This window comes from Garra rufa, chromosome 6 (genome assembly GCF_049309525.1).
Source record: "Garra rufa chromosome 6, GarRuf1.0, whole genome shotgun sequence".
Taxonomy (NCBI): Eukaryota; Metazoa; Chordata; class Actinopteri; order Cypriniformes; family Cyprinidae; genus Garra; species Garra rufa.
In genome coordinates this window covers 738,596-758,746 of record NC_133366.1, presented here as the reverse complement: position 1 = coordinate 758,746, position 20,151 = coordinate 738,596, and the positions used below count along the sequence as shown (strand labels likewise).

The 20,151-nt window shown below is 35.3% G+C and overlaps 3 protein-coding genes across 4 annotated transcripts; all 3 read left to right on the top strand.

The window, feature by feature from the left end:
• Nucleotides 1–1,431: 1,431 nt before the first annotated feature.
• LOC141336263 (deoxynucleoside triphosphate triphosphohydrolase SAMHD1-like) lies at nucleotides 1,432–2,909 on the top strand. The gene is made up of 3 exons (XM_073841819.1): nucleotides 1,432–1,718; nucleotides 1,919–2,034; nucleotides 2,827–2,909. Exons 1-3 carry the CDS (start codon nucleotides 1,612–1,614, stop codon nucleotides 2,907–2,909), a joined length of 306 nt encoding a protein of 101 aa, XP_073697920.1. The 5' UTR covers nucleotides 1,432–1,611.
• A 698-nt stretch (nucleotides 2,910–3,607) lies between these two features.
• LOC141336121 (deoxynucleoside triphosphate triphosphohydrolase SAMHD1-like) lies at nucleotides 3,608–11,078 on the top strand. 2 transcript variants are annotated; one of them, XM_073841643.1, is made up of 15 exons: nucleotides 3,608–3,750; nucleotides 3,830–3,930; nucleotides 4,143–4,251; nucleotides 6,621–6,712; nucleotides 6,821–6,918; nucleotides 7,014–7,153; nucleotides 7,497–7,562; nucleotides 7,853–7,927; nucleotides 8,027–8,131; nucleotides 8,381–8,525; nucleotides 9,070–9,128; nucleotides 9,414–9,574; nucleotides 9,862–9,998; nucleotides 10,219–10,275; nucleotides 10,517–11,078. In XM_073841643.1, exons 1-15 carry the CDS (start codon nucleotides 3,625–3,627, stop codon nucleotides 10,744–10,746), a joined length of 1,701 nt encoding a protein of 566 aa, XP_073697744.1. In that variant the 5' UTR covers nucleotides 3,608–3,624; the 3' UTR covers nucleotides 10,747–11,078. The 2 variants fall into 2 exon arrangements, with proteins under 2 accessions (XP_073697744.1, XP_073697745.1); XM_073841644.1 differs by having other exon boundaries at nucleotides 9,862–10,275; nucleotides 10,517–10,602.
• Nucleotides 11,079–11,251: 173 nt separating this feature from the next.
• LOC141336131 (deoxynucleoside triphosphate triphosphohydrolase SAMHD1-like) lies at nucleotides 11,252–18,846 on the top strand. Its single transcript, XM_073841658.1, has 10 exons — nucleotides 11,252–12,457; nucleotides 12,525–12,625; nucleotides 12,864–12,972; nucleotides 13,247–13,338; nucleotides 13,431–13,612; nucleotides 15,254–15,408; nucleotides 16,435–16,515; nucleotides 16,628–16,735; nucleotides 17,095–17,214; nucleotides 17,366–18,846. Exons 1-10 carry the CDS (start codon nucleotides 12,263–12,265, stop codon nucleotides 17,624–17,626), a joined length of 1,404 nt encoding a protein of 467 aa, XP_073697759.1. The 5' UTR covers nucleotides 11,252–12,262; the 3' UTR covers nucleotides 17,627–18,846.
• Nucleotides 18,847–20,151: the final 1,305 nt, after the last annotated feature.

Here is a 20,151-nt window from a genome sequence, read left to right as displayed (position 1 = left end):
ACACATAATACAAAAACAACTGTTTAAACTTTATTTTTAAAAGTGTATAAAAAATTACAAAACAAGCAGTTAGAATGATATAGTTCACTGTTGTTGTGAACAAAAAGATGGCTGGATCAATTTTCAGATATGTCCATCTCTGCCAAATACAGCATGTGGATTGATTTATTGATAACAAAGCGGAATAATAACAAAGCATAAGACTTGCACTACTGCTCAACAGTTTGGGATCAGTAAGACTTGTAATGTTTTTTTAAAGAAGTCTCTTATGCTTATCAAGGCTGTGTTTATTTGATCAAAAATACAGAAAAAAAAAACCTACAATTATAAAATTATAAAATTATGTTTTTTATTTTAATATACCTACTTTAAAATATAATTTATTCCTATCCTTGTCAGAGTTTCACAGCAGTCAACTACTCTGTCCACACCCTTTGAGGATCCACCCAACCATTCCAAATCACCTGACTACTAATTACTCACCTGAATCCACTTACCTACACGCTATAGAAATACCTGGACTGTTCACACACTGGTTGTCTGATCTACAGGTCACATCCCTCGCGATCGCTGATCCTGCTCACTCCTATGGACTCTGATTTCTCCATCTGTTCCCTTGGATTTACTTACCTGTTATCGTGGACTGCTCAGATAAAATCACTTATTCATATCGCTGAATACTGTTTACCTGCCTGTTCAATAAACTTTTATTATACTTTTTTTATACTTACCTCCGTCTCTGCATCCGTCTGTGTTGTGACAATCCTGTGATGCAAAGCTGAAATTATCATCAGCTCTTACTTCAGGCATAAGTGTCACATGATCCTTCAGAAATCATTCTAATATACTGATTTATTATAAGAATTATCAATACTAGAAACGGCTGTGCTGCCAAATATTTTTTAAGAACCTGTGATTCTTTTCTCCAGGATTCTTTGATATGTAACAAGTTAAAAAGATCAGCATTTATTCAAAATATAAATATTTTCTAACAATGTAAATCTATCACTTTTTTATTAATTTAACACATCCTTGGTGAATAAAAACATCATTTTCTTTAAAAAAAAATACTGACCCCAAACTTTTGAAGAGTAGTGTATATTTTTAGAAAACCATTCTATTTTAAATAAATGCTGTAATTTTTAACCTTTTATTGATAGAATCCTGAAAAGTATACACAAAAGATATTAAGCAGCACAACTGCATTGCATTTTACACTATTACATTTTTTCCCCTGTATTTTAATTAAATGAACACAACCTTGATGAGCATTAGAAACTTCTTAAAAAAAAATCTTAATGATCCTACTCTTTTGAGCTGTATATTGACTGCAGTATGGAAAACACACTATAACACACAATGTGCAGGAACTTTAATGTGCACTAAAAAGTTTATTCTATCGAATTAACATTGGACCCCAATGACTTTCATTGTATGGACAAAAATTGCACTCAGGAGGAACTTCTCAAGGATTGTCATAGCACTAGCAGTACCCCTGTGTCTTTTTGACAGCAGAATGGGAGAGTTAATTCATATTTGCTCTTTTGTGTCCTGTAGATCTTCAATGACCCAGTCCATGGTCACATTGAGCTACACCCCCTGCTGGTGAAAATGACGGACACTCCTCAGTTTCAGAGACTCAGACACCTCAAACAGCTGGGAACTAAATATCTGATTTACCCTGGTGCCACTCATACTCGCTTCGCACACTCAATCGGGTAATTCCTAGTCGCATTATTTTATCTCATTTTGGTTTCCTCAAAACAAAAATTGTTAAATGCTATACTAAAATGTACTTTCTTTGTTTTTCAATTTATTGTGAAGCAATTTGAATAATTGTACTACACTAATAAATACATAAATACATAAATATATTGTTTCTTAAAATAAATGGATATTTCTTGTTTGTGTGCGTAAGGGTGGCCTATTTAGCAGGGTGTCTTGTCAAGACTCTACATGAGAATCAACCAGAACTCAACATTACCAAACGGGATTTCTTGTGCGCTCAGATCGCTGGACTGTGTCATGACTTAGGTGAGTAGCACTTTTTTTTAAGTGCCTATAAGACAATTTCTACACTTTCGTTTTTTTTTTCTTCTCCTATGTGTTACACATGCGTGCCAAATCAGTATAATTCCTTTTTTTTTTTTTTAACATTTAACCTTGCACGCCTGTAGGTTAAATCTTCTAAATAAAATTCATTTTTAATTATTCAATATACATAAAAAAAAAAACATGTTTATATATTTTAATAATTTTTATAATTTTATATATGTGTGTGTGAGAAAAAAAAGTAATAAACCAGTCATTAGTGAAAATACACAGAATAAGAGGAGGAGATGTCTTTCTAAACCGTTTTATCCAAATAAGATGTAATAACACTCGGTTGCGATGGCAAAACATCCGACGTCAGCACGCTGGACCCACCCCTCTCGGATGATTGACAACAGAAGTAGCCAATCAAGACATCACCTTTGAAAGTGAAAGTAAAAACGGAGACCGGAAAAACAGAGGAAAGCAGTATAAAAAATACCGCTATACATCCAGATGTCAGATATAACGATGGAACAACTTCCTTAGAATGAAAACGGGATTTTAGTGAAGTGAAAATATGGTCAAAAAAAAAAAAAAAAAAAAGAATCTCTATAGGTAGTTTACTCAACAGACTGACCACAATTATATAGCCACAGATATGAAAATAGATAATAGTAATGCATAGAAGCGTATATCTCTTAACACGAATGAACACATCTAAACTTAATACACTCAAGTAATTCATCACCCGTCCAATATAGTAAATGCTTGTTACATTTCTGGTCCTGTCAGGTCATGGTCCATTCTCTCATTTGTTTGATGGCATGTTCATCCCTGATGTCCGGCCTGGTAAGTGTCTGAGTTTTCTCAGTTAATTCATTTTAATGTTCGTTCTGAGCTGCGCATTTAAGTACGGAATGACTAATATTATTTTATTTATTTTATTAAATTGTTGAAGTTGCATTTCTATGCCACAACGTCCTTACAAGCAAGGCAAATTTGTAGAGTAATGAGAAAGAGTTATTTAAACAAATGCAAAATACATTATAAATCTCAAATCATTATTTTATTGTAATCTTTGAAACAAACCGAAACATCTTTAAACATTCTAATCTGTCTCTTAAGAAGGTCACTGGGTGCACACCTTTGATGACAACTTGCCATTTAAAGTCATTATACAATCACAACACAGTTTAGAGAAGAGCTCTTTTCAGTATGCTTTGATTTCATTTCTTATTTAAACGATCTATGACGATCATTGAAATATTTAGTTTACAACAGACAGTTTAAAATTGTTTTATAGTTTAATTTGGCTTTGACATTTCTATCACAATCTCAAGAAATAGTTGGAAAACTCATGTATTTACCTGCATAATCCCTAAAATCTCTTTTCATTTCTCAGGTTGCAAATGGCAGGTAAGCATCCTAATTCTCTTATAAAGATAACGATTTCAAAGTCGCTCAGCTAGATATTGTATTAAAAAAATATTTAGCAATAGACACTAACTCTTCATTTGGCTTTTGCCTTGTATGACTGTGTAAATTCACTATCCTGTTGATCTTTTGAAGCATGAGGAGGCATCTATTCAGATGTTTCACTGCATGAGAAAGAAGAATGGACTGGACAAAGTGATGAAGGACTATGGATTGAATCTAGATGAAGATATCGTCTTTATTGAGGAATTAATACAGGGACGCACATCTTCAGATAGCAAGGTAAACATTTGTTGAATGTGTTTTTTTTATTCAGTGTTTATCACTGTTCAAGTTGAACAGAATATTTTCCATCTTGCAGTGGACAGCGAAGGGAAGACCTGAAAACAAATCCTTCCTGTATGAGATTGTGGCAAATAAACTGAACGGCATAGACGTGGATAAATGGGACTATTTGGCTCGGTAAGAAGTATTTTAAAAGTATGTGTAAAAAGGGGGCTTACAGTCATTGACTGTAGTTTCTATAGCCAAACTGGTGTTTCATTTGGCACCATTTTTTGGGAAGCATCTGAAAAGTGATATGACTAATTTTGGGTTGTGCTTCTTAAATGAAATGATTATACAATTAAAAATGAGCTCTAAATCTGACTTACTGCTTTGATCTTTTTGTACAGCGACTGTCATTATCTTGGAATCCCAAATGGGTTTAATCATCAGCGTCTGCTGAAATCAGCTCGGGTCTGTAAAGTAGATGGGAGGAATCATATCTGCTTCAGAGACAAGGTAAATCTCTTCATTTACACCCATCACTTTGTGTGCATGATCAAAACACAACTTTTTTTTTTGCCCCTATTTTTCATGAGCTGAATTTAAAGATCTAAGACTTTTTCTATGTACACAAAAGGCTTATTTCTGACAAATATTGTTCACAAATCTGTCTAAATCTGTGTTAGTGAGCACTTCTCCTTTTGCCAAGATAATCCATCCATAATTCATTGCATAGAGTTGATCAGGGCCCGTATTCTTAAAGCTTCTAAGAATCCTTTTAGAAAGCTCCTAATTTAGCTTCAAAATTCCTACGTAGGAGTCTTAGCTAAAGAGTGATTCAGAACCAATCTAAGAGCAAGTCTGAGCGAAGAAAAGACAAAAACATTTATCTTAGTGTGGAGGCGGGTTGACCCCGTTGCTAACTATGACACCGCCTTTTGAAGACTGTGATTGGTTGGTTGTCCAAGAAGGAAATAAAACAGCAATTTTAAGTGTAGGGTCTAGTATAAGCCTTCACTTTGATATTTTTGTGTGATCTCTTTGCTTATAGAAGGTTGTAAACTGACCCAAATCATCACCGCTGCATTGTTTCCAGTTGCCAAATATATTAATGTAATAAGTGATTATTCTATTTCTTGCACAGTGGCATTTCTGCTTGTCTCTAATAAAATCGTTCACAAACATTATCCCTGCACAATCTCAAGTGAGGCATCTTATTAACTCACTGTCATGCATTGTGTGCAAAATATTTCTTTGCTCTCCTCATGTTCTGTCAATTTTCTCCACTGCTAACGAAACTCTTAAACCTCTTAAAAGTCCTAACAATTTTGGACCTCTTTTAAGGGTTAAGATGCTTTCTGAATTACTTTTTTCTTTACTATAATCTTTTCTTTAATGTTAAAAGCAAACACCCACATTTCTAAGAATTTTCTTAGAATTTTGTCACTAGGAGCAACACTTTGCACTACAATTTTTTTTATGTGGAATTTTGGTCCACTCCTCTTCAATGGCTGTACGAAGTTGCTGGATATTGGCAGGAACTGGAACATGCTGTCATATACACCAATCCAGAGCATCCCAAACATGCTCAATGGGTGACATGTCCTGTGAGTATGCTGGCCATGAAAGTGGGATGAACTGGGATGTTTTCAGCTTCCAGGAATTGTGTACAGATCCTAGCAACATGGGGCCATGCATTATCATGCTGCAACATGAGGTGATAGACATGGATGAATATAGCACAACAATGGGACTCAGGATCTCGCCACACTATCTCTGTGCATTCAAAATGCCAACAATAAAATACACCTGTGTTTGTTGTTTATAACATACGCCTGCCCATGCCATAACACCACCGCCTCCATGGGCCACTCCATCCACAACGCTGACTTCAGCAATCCGCTCACCCATAACACGCCATACATGCTGTCTGCCATCTGGCCTGTACAGTAAAAACCGGGATTCATTCGTGAAGAGAACACCTCTCCTAAGTGCCAGACACCATCAAATGTGGGGATTTGCTCACTCAAATCGGTTTCGACAACGAACTGCAGTCAGGTGGAGACCCCGTCGAGGACGACCAGCATGCAGATGAGCTTCCCTGAGACGGTTTGTGCAGAAATTCTTTGGTTATGCAAACCGATTGTTGCAGCAGCTGTCCAGGAGGCTGGTCTCAGCCGATCTTGGAGGTGAAGATGCTGGATGTGGAGGTCCTGGGCTGGTGTGGTTACACGTGATTGTGAGGCCGGTTGGATGTACTACCTAATTCTCTGAAATGCCTTTGGAGATGGCTTATGGTACAGAAAAGAACATTCAATTCATGGGCAACAGCTCTAGTGAACATTCCTGCAAGTCAGCATGACAATTGAACGCTCCCTCAAAACATGCGGCATCTGTGGCATTGTTCTCAGGATTAAACAGCACATTTAAGATTGGCCTTTTATTGTGGCCAGCCTAAGACACACCTGTGCAGTAATCATGCTGTCTAATCAGCATCTTGATATGTCACACCTGTGAGGTGGATGGATTATCTCGGCAAAGGAGAAGTGCTCACTAACACAGGTTTAGACAGATTCGTGAACGGTATTTAAGAGAAATAGGCCTTTTTGTGTGCATAGAAAAGTCTCAGATCTTTGAGTTTAGCTCATGACAAATTGGGGGCAAAAACAAAGATGTTGCGTATATAATTTTGGTCATTGTATAATATGTAATGGATCAAAAACTGTTATGTTAAACAAACACTCTGCCTCTTGTCATGTATAGTTACAACCTTGAATGAAAGTGCTTGTTGTAGTTGTTTTTATTGACGTCTTAATGCACTATTCTTTGATTAATATGTGTTTGCATTTCAGTTGGTGATCTAGTCTATTTTTTTTTTCTCACAGGTGGCTGATGACGTTTATGGGATGTTTCACACCAGATACACTCTTCATCGTCAGGCCCTTCAGCACAAGATTGGCTACATCATTGACATCAAGTAGGTTTTGGGTGAAAGAGCACATTTATTTATTTTGTTCTTTCCTCTGCCTGCATTATGACATTTCTCCAGATTTTACAGGTGTGTTTGTGTCTCTTTGTACATTAGGATTAAGGATGCTCTTGTACTAGCTGATGACATACTGATTCCAGAACGCAAGATCTCTGATGCCATAGACGACATACTAGAGTACACCAAACTCACAGGTCAGCTTCAGCGTGGGTAGAAATTAAGATAAATGTTTCTTTAAAAAAAAGTTTATGATACGTTACGTTTTGACAATTCCCCTCTCATTTCAAAGATCACATCTTTGATCAGATCCTGAACCAGTCAGACTCAAATCCACATCTGGATGAAGCCCGAAGCATTCTGCAGGACATTGTTAACAGACGGCTGCCAAAGTTTGTGGGAGAGGCCCGACTGAATGAAGACAAATTAAAGGTATTTTACTGGTGCAATAAAACGCATTTAGATTGTGTGAAAGTTAACACATCAATGGCCTTTAAGTCTGCATAATAATTTGCTTGGCAGGAACAAGATAATAAAGTGCTTATTATGACAGTTACTTCACAAATATTACCATTGATGTGGCTTCACTTGTGAATGTCTGTCATTAAGACTGTCCCATTTCTCATTTAATGCTGACGGTAAGCACCCCTCTACATTATGTATTAGCTGTGCACCCGTGACAAATGAATATGTGAATGATCCGCTGTGAAAATGTAAGTCAGATCACACAAGAATAGTAAAGCTGTGAAATTATATATAATTCTGAATCCTTTAGGAAAAACTGAGGGCCAGATTTGAAAAAGAGCAGCCTGATAATGCCTCCAGGATTCAAGTGTATCAGGTATTAAATGTCACACTGAGGTCAAACATTTATAGTGCAGAATTGTCACAATTATGGATTTCTCAGGAACAAACCTTGACTTTTACTTAACTAAACTTTTACTTAACTTGTTTCATAACAGTATGCATGTTTTTATGTGATCACATACAAATTGAGTTTTATCAGATTTGTATTTTGTTAGATTGTAAAACACAGCATGACATTGAAGATTTTAAAAGCCATAAATATCTCTTGCCTTATTATTTTTATTGAGCGTAATATTTAACTGATTTATTCTTCCAAACCTTCAGGAAGAACTACAAAAACAATGGCGGGAAATGATCCAAGATAACAAACCTCTGAATGCTGAGGACTTTGACATTTATGTACGTTTCAGCAGTAAAAAAAAATTTCACTCATCATTATGTAGCTCTTCATTTTCACAGTTCATTTTTCTATGCTATCTGCAATTTCTTCTTATTTAGGTTCTTGACATGGGTTTTGGAGAAGTCGGTAAAGAGCCCATTGATAATGTACATTTCTACAGTAAGAATGAGCCAAACAAAGCGTTCAAGATGGATAAATACCAGGTAAGAAATCTTAATGTTACTTATTTCTACTATTTATAGAATTATCTTGATTATGTGATTGAATCCTGATCTATTTTGCATGACTATAAACCTCTATAATATCTGTTTAATTGAATGTCTACTACAGACACAATGAACTTCTCCTTTTAAAGAAATAAAGCAATCTGAGCCCACACCATTGATAAACCATACTCCTGGCTTGAGAAAGGCTGGTTTACAGGTTGTGTTTGGTTTCTCTTGCTGTTGCAGGTCTCCAGTCTCAAGCCATCAAGGTTTCATGAATATCTTGTGAGAGTGTACTACATTAAAACTGATGGCAGTTATCAGAAGGTCCAGCAGAAAGCAGAGGAAAGCTTTCATGAGTGGTGCAAGAACAATAAGTTCATTGATTCAGGTATTTTGCATTTCCATGCATTTGTATTATCTACTTATTTTATTATTTAAGCCTATTTCCATATTTTCTTGTGGCACTGAATCTCCATCATAGAGCTGAAGAACACATTTGAAAACATGCTGAATTATCAATTAAATACATACATTGTGCCAAGTGCCAAGGTGCAAGAGTGGCTTGACTAAAAAGCCCAGTTTGCTTAACTTTACATGAGTGACATGCAAATCTAAACTTTCTGTCTGCTTGTTCAGTGGTTAACAGGAGCCATTACTGTTGTGATGAAGATGTGCAATGTATTTCAATTTTCTCAAGAAAATTGTAAAACAGCCCCATAGCCCCATACACAAACATGAACTATATAAAATATACTACTACAATTTATCTAATCTGTCGTAGTTGCTTGTTTTCAAATGTATACACTGCTATTTTTGATAACACATACTATAGTAGAACATCTTGCGCTTAAGTTTCGAAACAACCGTGAGATCAGTGTATGTGATGATACTGAAACTAATTTAACTTTTATTTTTAACCTGTTTTTTTATAGGAGTAGAAGAGGAGACAGTTGAAGAGCCATCACAAAACAATCAATCCTCCTCAGGCAAGGTAAAAATAAAAATGTCACCTTTAAATGCAAGCGAGAGAAACTAAATGTGTGGCATTTGTGTGTTGTGGCAACCATGATGCATTCTAAACCCTAATAAGAAAACAATTAATCATTACAAAATCAAATAGAATCATGCAAAACATCTCTTGCGCTGTTCAATTAATTGTAAATTAATTGAATAATGAACCTGATAATGATGAAAAACTGAGAGTTGGGGCCTCAATTCAAATCTACTAGGGCAATAAACATTTAATGAATTAATATTTGCCATTTGTATCCTGTAGGTTTTCAATGACCCCATTCATGGTCACATTGAGTTGCACCCCCTGCTGGTGAAAATCATTGACACTCCTCAGTTTCAAAGACTCAGACACATCAAACAGCTGGGAGGAACGCATCTGGTGTATCCGGGCGCCACCCACACTCGCTTCGAACACTCACTTGGGTAAGGGCTTTTGCGGAGTTATTAATGTTATGTAATATATGCACCTGTATAGTACCTTAAGGAGCTCTATCTAACTTGATCTGACAGTTTAAAACGGCAAAATGAAAATAGTTTTTTTTTTAACTGTATAAACTAAGGTTGGTTCACAGGTAATTATGATTAAAATAATCTAATCATTCTGGTGCTACCACAAAGCTTAGTCTGGAAGCAATGAATCAGATTATCAAATAATGCATAAGCTAGATTTATCCTGTCTTTTGTTTTAATGTCTTTTTCGTATGTGGAAGTATGGCGTATTTAGCTGGAAGTATGATCAAGGTTCTACAAGAGGAACAACAGAAGGCTCTTCAAACGACAAAGCAGGATCTCGCTGATGAAAAAGATGTCCTGTGTGTCCAAATTGCTGCTTTGTGCTACAATTTAGGTGATTGCTGACAACATTTATACGCACATTTTAACATGGGAAAAAAAAGTTATCGTAAGCATGTGTTTTTGGTTTGCTAATGGACTCACCTAAGACTGAAACCATTTTACAAGTTTTATATCAGATTTTTTTCCATTACATAAAATGTGATTCATGTATTTAATTATAGAACACAGTGTAAAATATGATAATATCTTATATACCTTTTTTAATATTTGAGGTCATGGTCCATTCTCTCATCTTTATGAGAAATTACATCGTGAAGCCCTGAAACAAGGTAAGTGCCTGAACTTCTCATTTGACTGATGTCAATGTTTGTCGTCATTTGGGTGTTTGGTTAGGCATTCATTATTTAATAGTGTCATTTTAGCTCATGTGTATATGTAAGTTTATGAAGGTTATTGCCAATTTGCTAAAAACGAAGAGTGCCTTTTAGCCAGTAGTAGTTATTTGACAGATATTATGTTGACAGGCAATGAAGTTTGTCTTGATGGTTGCTTTTATCTGATGTTTTCCAGAGGCAAGTAGAAATGGACAACAACAGACTCAGTCAGAAGAATTCAGAAGTAAGGAGTGTGTGTGTGTGTGTGTGTGTGTGTGTGTGTGTGTGTGTGTGTGTGTGTGTGTGCGCCAACTTAACAATATTTTGGGAACACTTCCAGAAATTATTAACTTGGGAATATCTTGTCCTCGGTTTTATATATATATATATATATATATATATATATATATATATATATATATATAGCAAAAAAACATTTTTCACTAAGAAGGAATATAGTTCATAGACCATTCAGTTTGATTGTGATTATTGTAGAGGTCCTGAACATTATTTTTGGAGGCAAGGTTTCAGATTCTGAGCTTTTCCAAGGATTCCACAAGCAAACCCCTCTGAGGTTTGAAACCTCTGAAGCCGAATGCAGTCGCCAGATTTTTTTTTTTTTTTTGGTATGGAACAGATATAAAATTCCACAGAGAAGTGATATAGCTCTGTAAATGGGACAATGATTAGCTGATGGATGATTTCCGTGGACAAGATGCTAAGTGATCATGTGCCTGTATAAGGAGGAGTTGGGGATGGGATGAGGACAAGCACATGTCTGTGCAGTAGACAAAGACAAGTGTGAAAACAAATGAGCTTATATTAGCTTATTTAATTGCAGTGGGGGGGGGGGGGGTTTACAATGTAAGTGTGAAGATAATGCCTTTTCTAGTATTTAAATTTGAGGTCGTAATTGTCTAATTGTCCAAAATTGAGTCTGTAATTAACCAATTCTTTAGGATCAAGCTGTGTGTGTTTATTTATTTATTATTATTATTATTATTATTTTTTTTGTAATGAGAGGCTTAATAACAGTAAGTTTGAAGGTTTTTTTAAATGACATTTCCAGATGACAATGACAAATTACTAATATTCACAAGAGTATATATGACTCTGGAAGCAACTCTTTTAATAGTTTAGATGGTACAAAGTCTAACATACATGTTGCTGGATCAGATAATATATATTTTACAATTCTTCCTCCCCTATAGCAGAGAACCTGGGGTTATATTTGTTATCTTCTAAAAGAGATGAAAAGTAATTAGATCCAGCAGTTTGTAAGGCTATGTCTCTCTGTGTGTCAGAAAATAGACTTTCAGATTGTGACGAGTTTTAATTCATAAACGAGATAAGACATGTTATGCTTAACCACTTTTTGTTCTCTTTGTTAGGTGAAAAGTGGAAGGTAAGCACCAACACAACAATATACACAACCATATGAAAAAAAAACATTTAAATTTCCTTACAAAAAGCCCATCATGATATGAGGTGTGATTTGCAGCAAGATGATACATGAAAAAAAGAGCTCAACAAAACACCAGATGAGTTTACAGCAGTGCTAACCAATGACACGATTGGTTGAGGGACTATTGTGATCAACAGAGATGCTGAACACTGTACAAAAAAAATAAAAAATATGAGCAAGTGTTACTAGTACATTTAACCTAATGTGGATAGTATATTGTACAATGATGTTCTATGACAATGTCAGATTTGGGTTGAGCAAACACACTAAGATGAAGATCAAAGACAGTTGACAGTATTTAATGATCCACACACACGTAATCAAACACAACCATGTAAAACCAGTGGCAGAGCCAAACCTGAGGAAGATGTAAGGTGAATTGAACAACCCGGAGGGAAGACCTTGTCTGATATCCCAATCCCTCAAAGCCAAACCTTGTGAAGGATCAAAGGGGGTCATGAATCCTGTTATATATCGATGAATATGCACAGTTTACATTGTACATTACTATTTTTTTTTGTGTGTGTTTTATTTTTGTTTTGTAAGGCGGCCTCTTTCTGGATGTTTCTGGATATTGTTGAGAAGAATGATGAACTAAAACAGAAACTGAATGAAAATGATCTCCTCTTCATTAAAGAGTTAATTGAGGGAGTTGATACTGCAGATCCAAAGGTACAAAATCCTATCAAGTGAGTTATACACTGTTGAAGTTGTATTGAAAGTATTTTATTTTTTCCAGTGGCCAGCAAAGGGCAGGACTGAGGACAAGGCTTTCCTGTATGAGATTGTGATAAATAAATGGAACGGGATTGATGTGCACAGATGGGACTACTTTGCACGGTAAGAAATAGTACTGGCATGTTCAGATCACATTTAGCTGAGTACTCTTCATTTTATCTTGGTATTACACTTTGACTTGTGGAAGATTAATAATTGCTTAATGGAGCATTTCTACAATGGCATCAGTAGCCAAAGACTACTGTTCTGCATCCAAACCACACCACAGTCAAAACTGTTTGGCATATTAGAACAGCATAAACCAATTCGTTACTGAACACACTCATGTTCTCATTTACAGAGACTGTCATCACCTCGGCATCTCGAACAGCTTTGACCATCAGCACATGCTAAAGTTTGCTCGAGTCTGTAAAGTGAACGGGAGGAATCACATTTGTTACAGAGACAAGGTGTCTCATACACAAGATCCGTTATCACATACTACTAAGCTGGTTTGATAACATCAGTATATACCACAAAATGTTGACTCTATACTATATGACAAAACATTGTATCACCTGTAAAAGTAAGTGATTTGTAAGTGATTAATTATTGGATCCTGTAAGGAATTTTCTTAGGAGATATAAGTTTAAAAGCCGATCCAGATAATTGCAATTAGAGTAATAAAGTTAATGTCATTTGTGTTGTCTCGAACTGGTCAATGTTTCTCTGTTTCTCTCACAGGTGGCTGATAATGTTTATGACATGTTTCAAACCAGGTATATTCTGTACAGTCAGGCCTACGAGCACAAGATTGTCAACATCATTGAAGAAAAGTATATATTTTTGTGTTTTTACTGAGCTTTGAAAATCTTCATGTGTTGCTTGTTAAGCATTTACTGGTTCATATTTTCTATTTGTTCTTTAGAATCATTGATGCCCTCCTAGAAGCTAAAGACACACTTCCCAAGATCTCACCAATTGCTGTATCAAAATTACAAGATGATATCGAGAGAAAGATCCAAAGGATTACAGGAGCCTCACAAGACTCTCACGAGGATGATGGGAGCTCAACGCTCAGAGAGATGAAAGAGTTTGTCAAACTGACAGGTTTTGATTTCTGCTCATTTTCTGCTTTTTAGAGAAGACTTTTTGAACACTTAAAGGATAACTATTGGCAAAATGCAACCTGGGCTGTTTTTTTACTGTAAACGAGTAAAACATATATCTAAAAGCATAATTACGACAAACGAGCCGTTTTTGAGATTGAACGTGATTTAGTTTTGTGGTCAGTGGCCGGTGAATGGTAGAACTAGGGGCATATTTTTGAGCACATCAAAAATCAATATTTTTACAATACTAAGAAAACTCGACACACCATGAAACTTTGCTGGAAGTATCGTCTGGGTCTCTACACATGAACTCCAGCATTGAGAACATTGTTCGTGTACACAGAGTTTACTAAAAAGAACGTTTTCGAAACAACTCACTTTAACTGTTTGAGTCTCCGTCTTGCCAGTCAAGAGATATCGATCTCCGAATGTGAGATTCTTATATATTAATGTTTCTTATATGAGGCTCTCTTTACAACTAGAAGGTTAATATTGTTTTTCACTTGCGACAAAACAACAAATTAGCCGTGCATTTATATGGAAATATGCTTTAGGAGCTATCCATCTTTACTCTCCTCAGTATTATGTCGCATTCAGAGATGGACACCTCTTGACTGGCAAGACCAAACTCAAACAGTGAAAGTGAGTTGTTCAAAAACGTTCTTTTTAGTAAACTCTGTGTTCACAAACAATGTTCTCAATCCTCGAGTTCATGTGTAGAGACCCAGACGATACTTCGAGCAAAGTTTCATGGTGTGTCGAGCTCTTAGTGTTGTAAAAATATCGATTTTGATGCGCTTAAAGATATGCCCCTAGTTCTACCATTCACCAGCCACTGATCACAAAACTAAATCACGGTCAATCTCAAAAACGGCTCGTTTGTCGTAATTATGCTTTTAGATATAAGTTTTACTCGTTTACAGTAAAAAAAAAAAAAACAGCCCAGGTTGCATTTTGGCAACAGTTATCCTTTAAATGCATGAATGTTTTGCCAGTCATTATTACCTATTCGGGTCTTTAGCGACCCATACTTATATATCCAGCATGGATGGATCTCTAACTTCTGCAACAGCAAAATATCTCTTGATATTTTAAGAACAATTACAGAAGAATAAAATAAAGCATATTTCGTTACCTTTTGAAACTTAGGAGGGTTCAATTTGAGCAGATGATTTTACGATCGCCGTCATCCTCAGAGCACACTTCCACAGTACATTCAGCATCTGGCTCATATTCGCCATCTCAACCTTATTCTCAAAACTATCATTTTCAATGGCTTCAAAGTCAATATTTTGATTGCTGGCAGCTTACATCCACCATCAAATAACAGTGACATTTATATTTTATTGCGTACAGTAATTGCTCTGCAGTAGAGCCATTTAAACCAGTTACGTTTTCTGCTGATGATATTCTTTTTTTTTTTTTTTGTTATTTATTTATGTTTTATATTGTTTATAAATAATAGATTGAGAAATGCTATGAAAGTTGATGTCAAACTTGAAAAAGTGAAGGAGGGAGAGGGTAGTGAATGACATTCGGGGTCGCTAAAGACCTGAAGTATGCATTTAAGGGTTAAGGGAAGTTTCATTTATTGAGACAAAGAATACATTTCAACCAAAACTCTTCTTCTTTCCATCAGATCACATCTTTGAGGAGATCTTGTACTCCACTGATGTCAGGCTGCAAGGTGCCAGAACGAAACTAGAGGATGTTGTCAAGAGATGCCTGCCAAAGTGTGTGGGAGAGACCAGACTGGGAATAAAAGACAAAGATGCACACAAAAAGGCCCTACAGGTAGAAGAGAACTTCTGTCAAAGACCATGTTTTGTTCATTTTGGCAGTAGGATGTTTCGTAGCTTAATTGAGCTATAAAATCTCATATGTAATGTTTCTCCTAAAACATTTTTTGGTAACATACTGTGTTTTCTGGGAAATAAGTTGCAAATGACTATAAATCACACTGGATCAAAATTACATTGTTTAGACAAAAAGACACAGACAAGTCATGTATATTTTAGAATTTAATTTAAAAATTATGTAAAATAGACTAGCAGTATCCCTAAATAAAATACAAAAACCTACCTTTGCGGTAGATCAAGCACTGGATAAAATGTTGTGAGGCAATTGCTTGAACTTGGGCGGCTAAAATGTTCTTTTGCACTTCCCAATTCTTTTTTCTTTTTTTCAAATTAATTTGCCATCCACAGTTATATTATTAACAAACTTGGCTTTTTCCCAAAACATGGAGGGTACTGTAATGACAGATTTAACTGATTTATCATCTCCTTTGACTTTCCCATTTGTTCCTGTTCCTGTTTTTTATTATTCTGAGTAATTCATTAGTGTGAATAGAATTATAGTGAATATATTTACAGCATGAATCACACAACAAATATTTGCCTTGATAAACTAAACTGTACTGTTAGAAATAATACACTGTCTAGATGACAAAAGAGAAAAGAAGGAATTAATAAAAACAAAATTGAATCCCATATCAAACTCCTATTAATCACACCTTTGATTTAACTTATAAAGTGTGCTTGGCTAGTTGATTATTTATTATTATTTACGTTTTGATCACATTACAGATTTATATCACTTCCATACAGTTTCTTATTTCATATCTCTGCCAACAATTCATCTCTTGCATCTCATCTGTCATTTGGAAATGTGCCATTTCATTTATATAAAAAAAAAAGAAAAAGTTCAAATACAATGGCTAAACAAACCAGTGACTTTTCAGTTTCATTTATTGTCAAAGCACAAGTGCTCTTGTGTACAAATTGTTCTCATTTGTTTGTCTTCAATCCCTATTTCTAGAATGACTGGAATGAAGCAGTGGATGATTGGAATAAACTTCACCCAACTGTATTCTTGGATAAGAAGGATTTCAGTGTTGATGTATGTTATGTTCACCACTGACTTTCCATTTGGATCTTTTATGTTTTATCTCAACACATTTAAGTGAATGTAATTATATTATAAATATAATTATAAATTCCCCATCACACAGGTGATTCAGCTGCATTGCACTTACAGCACAGGCAAAAATCCAATCGACAAGGTCTATTTCTACAGGAAGAGGAATGCCACTGAAGCATTTAAAATAAAAAAATATGAGGTACTCGAAACACTTTACTGCTCAAGCGATTTAACGTGCATACGTAAGGTCCTCATGCTTGCCCTTTCCTTAAGAGGTGGATCAGGTCAGTAATGTGTGGAGGGTTGGGACGATTCTAATGGCCCTGTTTAGACGAGGTCCGGAGATGTCGGAGGTTTTTTGGTTATCTGTCAATTTTAAACGATCTCATATTTGTAGTTGAGTCAAACTCAATTGATCCTTTAACCGAAATTACACAGTGTTTTTACAGTATTTTACAGTCAATCACAAAATAACAAAAGTACAATAAGTCAAAAGCAAGTTCCCTAGCTCAGCGATGTCGGATCAGCATATTAAGTTTGATTTCACGTTTGTTTCAGGTATCCAGTCTGCTGCCGGAAGAGTTTACTGAATATGTTGTTCGAATTTACTACACAAAAAACTCTGATGAGGAGGAGAAGGACGCTAAGAAGTGCTTTGATTGGTGGTGCCATGACAAGGTGTGTCTCGATGGTTGTATACATACATCACACATGCACTGTACAATGACATTGTATGTAATCAAAATGTTTTGATGGCTCCAAGTCTGCACAATATCTGCTTATAAAAAACAAAAATCCTCTTTTTATCTTTCTTTTCTCTCTCTTCAAGTGTAAGATCCTGGTCTATGATCAGGAAGAGTTCAGAGGCAATGAGTGCTTGATCTCAGGAGATTGTCCTTCATTGGATGACTGTGGTATAACAGAAGTCTACTCCTGTAAGGTGCACAGAGGTTTCTGGAAGCTCTATGAGGGTCCGAACTACAATGAAGCAGAATACATGCTGGAGCCAGGGAAAGACTATTTTCGTCCTACAGATTGGGAATGTCAGTCCAATGCTTCTGCTCGTTCTCTTAAACATGTGAGAATCTGACCAGTTATCCATTTCATCTTCAGCTGTTGTTGACCTCTAAAATAGGGCTGTCAATTGTAAAACATTTACTTAATGTGTGTGTAATTATATTACATTGATCTGTAATAATTTAACACTGGGGATTTTGCTATGCAGTTAGTTAAGTTGGCACTTCTTTAACAATTTAAGTTAAGCTAACTAGAAAACACACACACACACACACACACACACACACACACACACACACACACACACACACACACACACACACACACACTGGTTTACATGTTTTATGGGGACATTCCATAGGCGTAATGGTTTTTATACTGTACAAACCATATTTTCTATCGCCCTAACCCTACCCTACACCTAAACCTAGCCCTCACAGGAGATTGTGAAAACTTTTACTTCCTCAAAAAAACTCATTGTGCATGATTTATAAGCCTGTTTCCTCATGGGGACCTGAGAAATGTCCCCACAAGGTCAAAATTTACTGGTATTCCTATACTTGTGGGGATATTTGGTCCCCATAACGTGATGAATACCAGGTCACACACACACACACACACACACACACACACACACACACACACACACACACACACACACACACACACACACACACACACACACACACACACACACACACACACACACACACACACACACACACACACACACACACACACACACACACACACACACAAACTGAATGGCTTGTATTTCACAAATATGTTTAACTAAAACCTGCAAGTTGTTAAGTCATGCCCTGCAGTTCCAATGGAAAATGAGAATTATTGATATATTGCTTTATTGTTGGTGTTATTGCACTGATATAATTGTTTATGTCATACTTTGACATAATGCACATTAAGAGAGCATGATTTGTAACTGTGTGACGTTCAACTGTCATTTGTTTGTGTGTTGGAGGTTAAGAACAGTAATATATTTTTTTTAGTGATTAGTTTATCATCTGCCTTGTGTATTTTTTTTTTTTTTTAGTGGGGTGGAGCTGTTTTGTCTTATCCTCTGAATCAATTAATTAGTAATTCACAATGTATATATCTAAAGGCAGGTCACATTACTGCTACTAATAAAGCTTATAAATTTAAAGGCAAGAGTAAAGTGATGTCAGAAACATGTTCACTGAGGAATCAACAAATGTACTACATAAATATGAAATGCATTTATGAAATGTACTCATGTGTGTAGGCAAGTGGTTTCTTAAATAAAGCACAATATGAATCTCTCAAAACAGAATTGTGGTATCAGTAAATGATCTGATAATGAGAAACTAATCGAGCAGGGAGTGCTTAAATGATTATTACAACCCAATTAACTCATAAATAGTTCATATATGATTGTCCTGAGAATAAGTCCAAAGTCTGTATTGTCTTTCTTTTGTTGATATTGTCCCTAAAGGAATTTCATGTTATAATAAACAGGTTTATACCTTAAAATGTAATAATAAACATGTTAATTTTAAAAAAAGAAGAAAAAAAATATTGCACTTCATTAAAAATGAAAGAAAATTATTTTATTACAAATACAATAAAACTAAAATCACTTTTACACAATTAAAGCTGAAGTCAATATTGTATATCTCTAACAGATAAAAAATTGCATATTTTCTCTGCAGAGGTTTTGCAGAAATTATCCTTCGGCTTTCCAAAGTATCATGAAGGCAAGTGAAGCAGAAAATATCCTCTAAGCTCTAAGCTAAGTTCGAAGCTGTTAAAGACTGACACGATTCATTTACAGAATAGAATGTTATTTTACCAACGCAGATTATTATACACAGCAGTATTTGTACATAAAAAAAAAACACTATCTAGAACTTTATATCAACAAACTCTAATCTCTAACTAGCTAATTGAGTCAAAATGATATTGCAATATAATAGCCTAGCAAAGACTCCAAAGGTAGGCTAAGGTAAATAATGATAAGATGTTTTCAGTACCATTAATACAAAAATATAAACCCAGGAAAGTTATTTTTTACACAGAAGACAACAACTTCAATCTAAATCTAGCTAATGTTATAATATATTGCCAACCGTGAGATATCAGATATCTGGGGCAGTATCAGAAAATGATCTGATGATAAGAAACTAATTGAGGAAGGATTAATTTAACTCATAACTCATATAATTATTATATAACTGGACTGAGAATGAATGAGTCAGTCCAAAGACTTGTTGTCTCTATTTATTAATATTATCCCTCAATGATTTTTGTTTATCCTTTTTGTTTCGTTTTACAAATTTTACTAACATTTTGGATAAGCAAAGTGCTGATTCCATTTCAGGCTGATTTCATTCAAATAGAAACAGTGGAGTCTCAGTCTATTTTACATTCATAGTAGTTGATGATTGTTGTTTTGGTAAAAGAGTTCACTTAAGTGTTATTGTACTATAATACCAATAATATAAGGGTACAATTAAGCCTGTCAAAATTAACACCTTAATGCACTACAATTAATGTGAATTAAACCAGTTTGAAATCCTGAAAAAAACTGACCACCCAATGACACAAAACAACAGCATG

Coding starts and splice junctions, on each gene's coding strand:
- LOC141336263 (XM_073841819.1), top strand. CDS start 1,612: ATGACGGACACTCCTCAGTTTCAGAGACTCAGACACCTCAAACAGCTG. Junction 1,719..1,918: donor CGCTTCGCACACTCAATCGG/GTAATTCCTAGT, acceptor TGTGTGCGTAAG/GGTGGCCTATTTAGCAGGGT. Junction 2,035..2,826: donor TGGACTGTGTCATGACTTAG/GTGAGTAGCACT, acceptor TGGTCCTGTCAG/GTCATGGTCCATTCTCTCAT.
- LOC141336121 (XM_073841643.1), top strand. CDS start 3,625: ATGTTTCACTGCATGAGAAAGAAGAATGGACTGGACAAAGTGATGAAG. Junction 4,252..6,620: donor ATATCTGCTTCAGAGACAAG/GTAAATCTCTTC, acceptor TTTTTCTCACAG/GTGGCTGATGACGTTTATGG. Junction 9,999..10,218: donor TGCTTTGTGCTACAATTTAG/GTGATTGCTGAC, acceptor TTAATATTTGAG/GTCATGGTCCATTCTCTCAT.
- LOC141336131 (XM_073841658.1), top strand. CDS start 12,263: ATGAATATGCACAGTTTACATTGTACATTACTATTTTTTTTTGTGTGT. Junction 13,339..13,430: donor GTCAACATCATTGAAGAAAA/GTATATATTTTT, acceptor TTTGTTCTTTAG/AATCATTGATGCCCTCCTAG. Junction 17,215..17,365: donor ATTGGTGGTGCCATGACAAG/GTGTGTCTCGAT, acceptor TCTCTCTTCAAG/TGTAAGATCCTGGTCTATGA.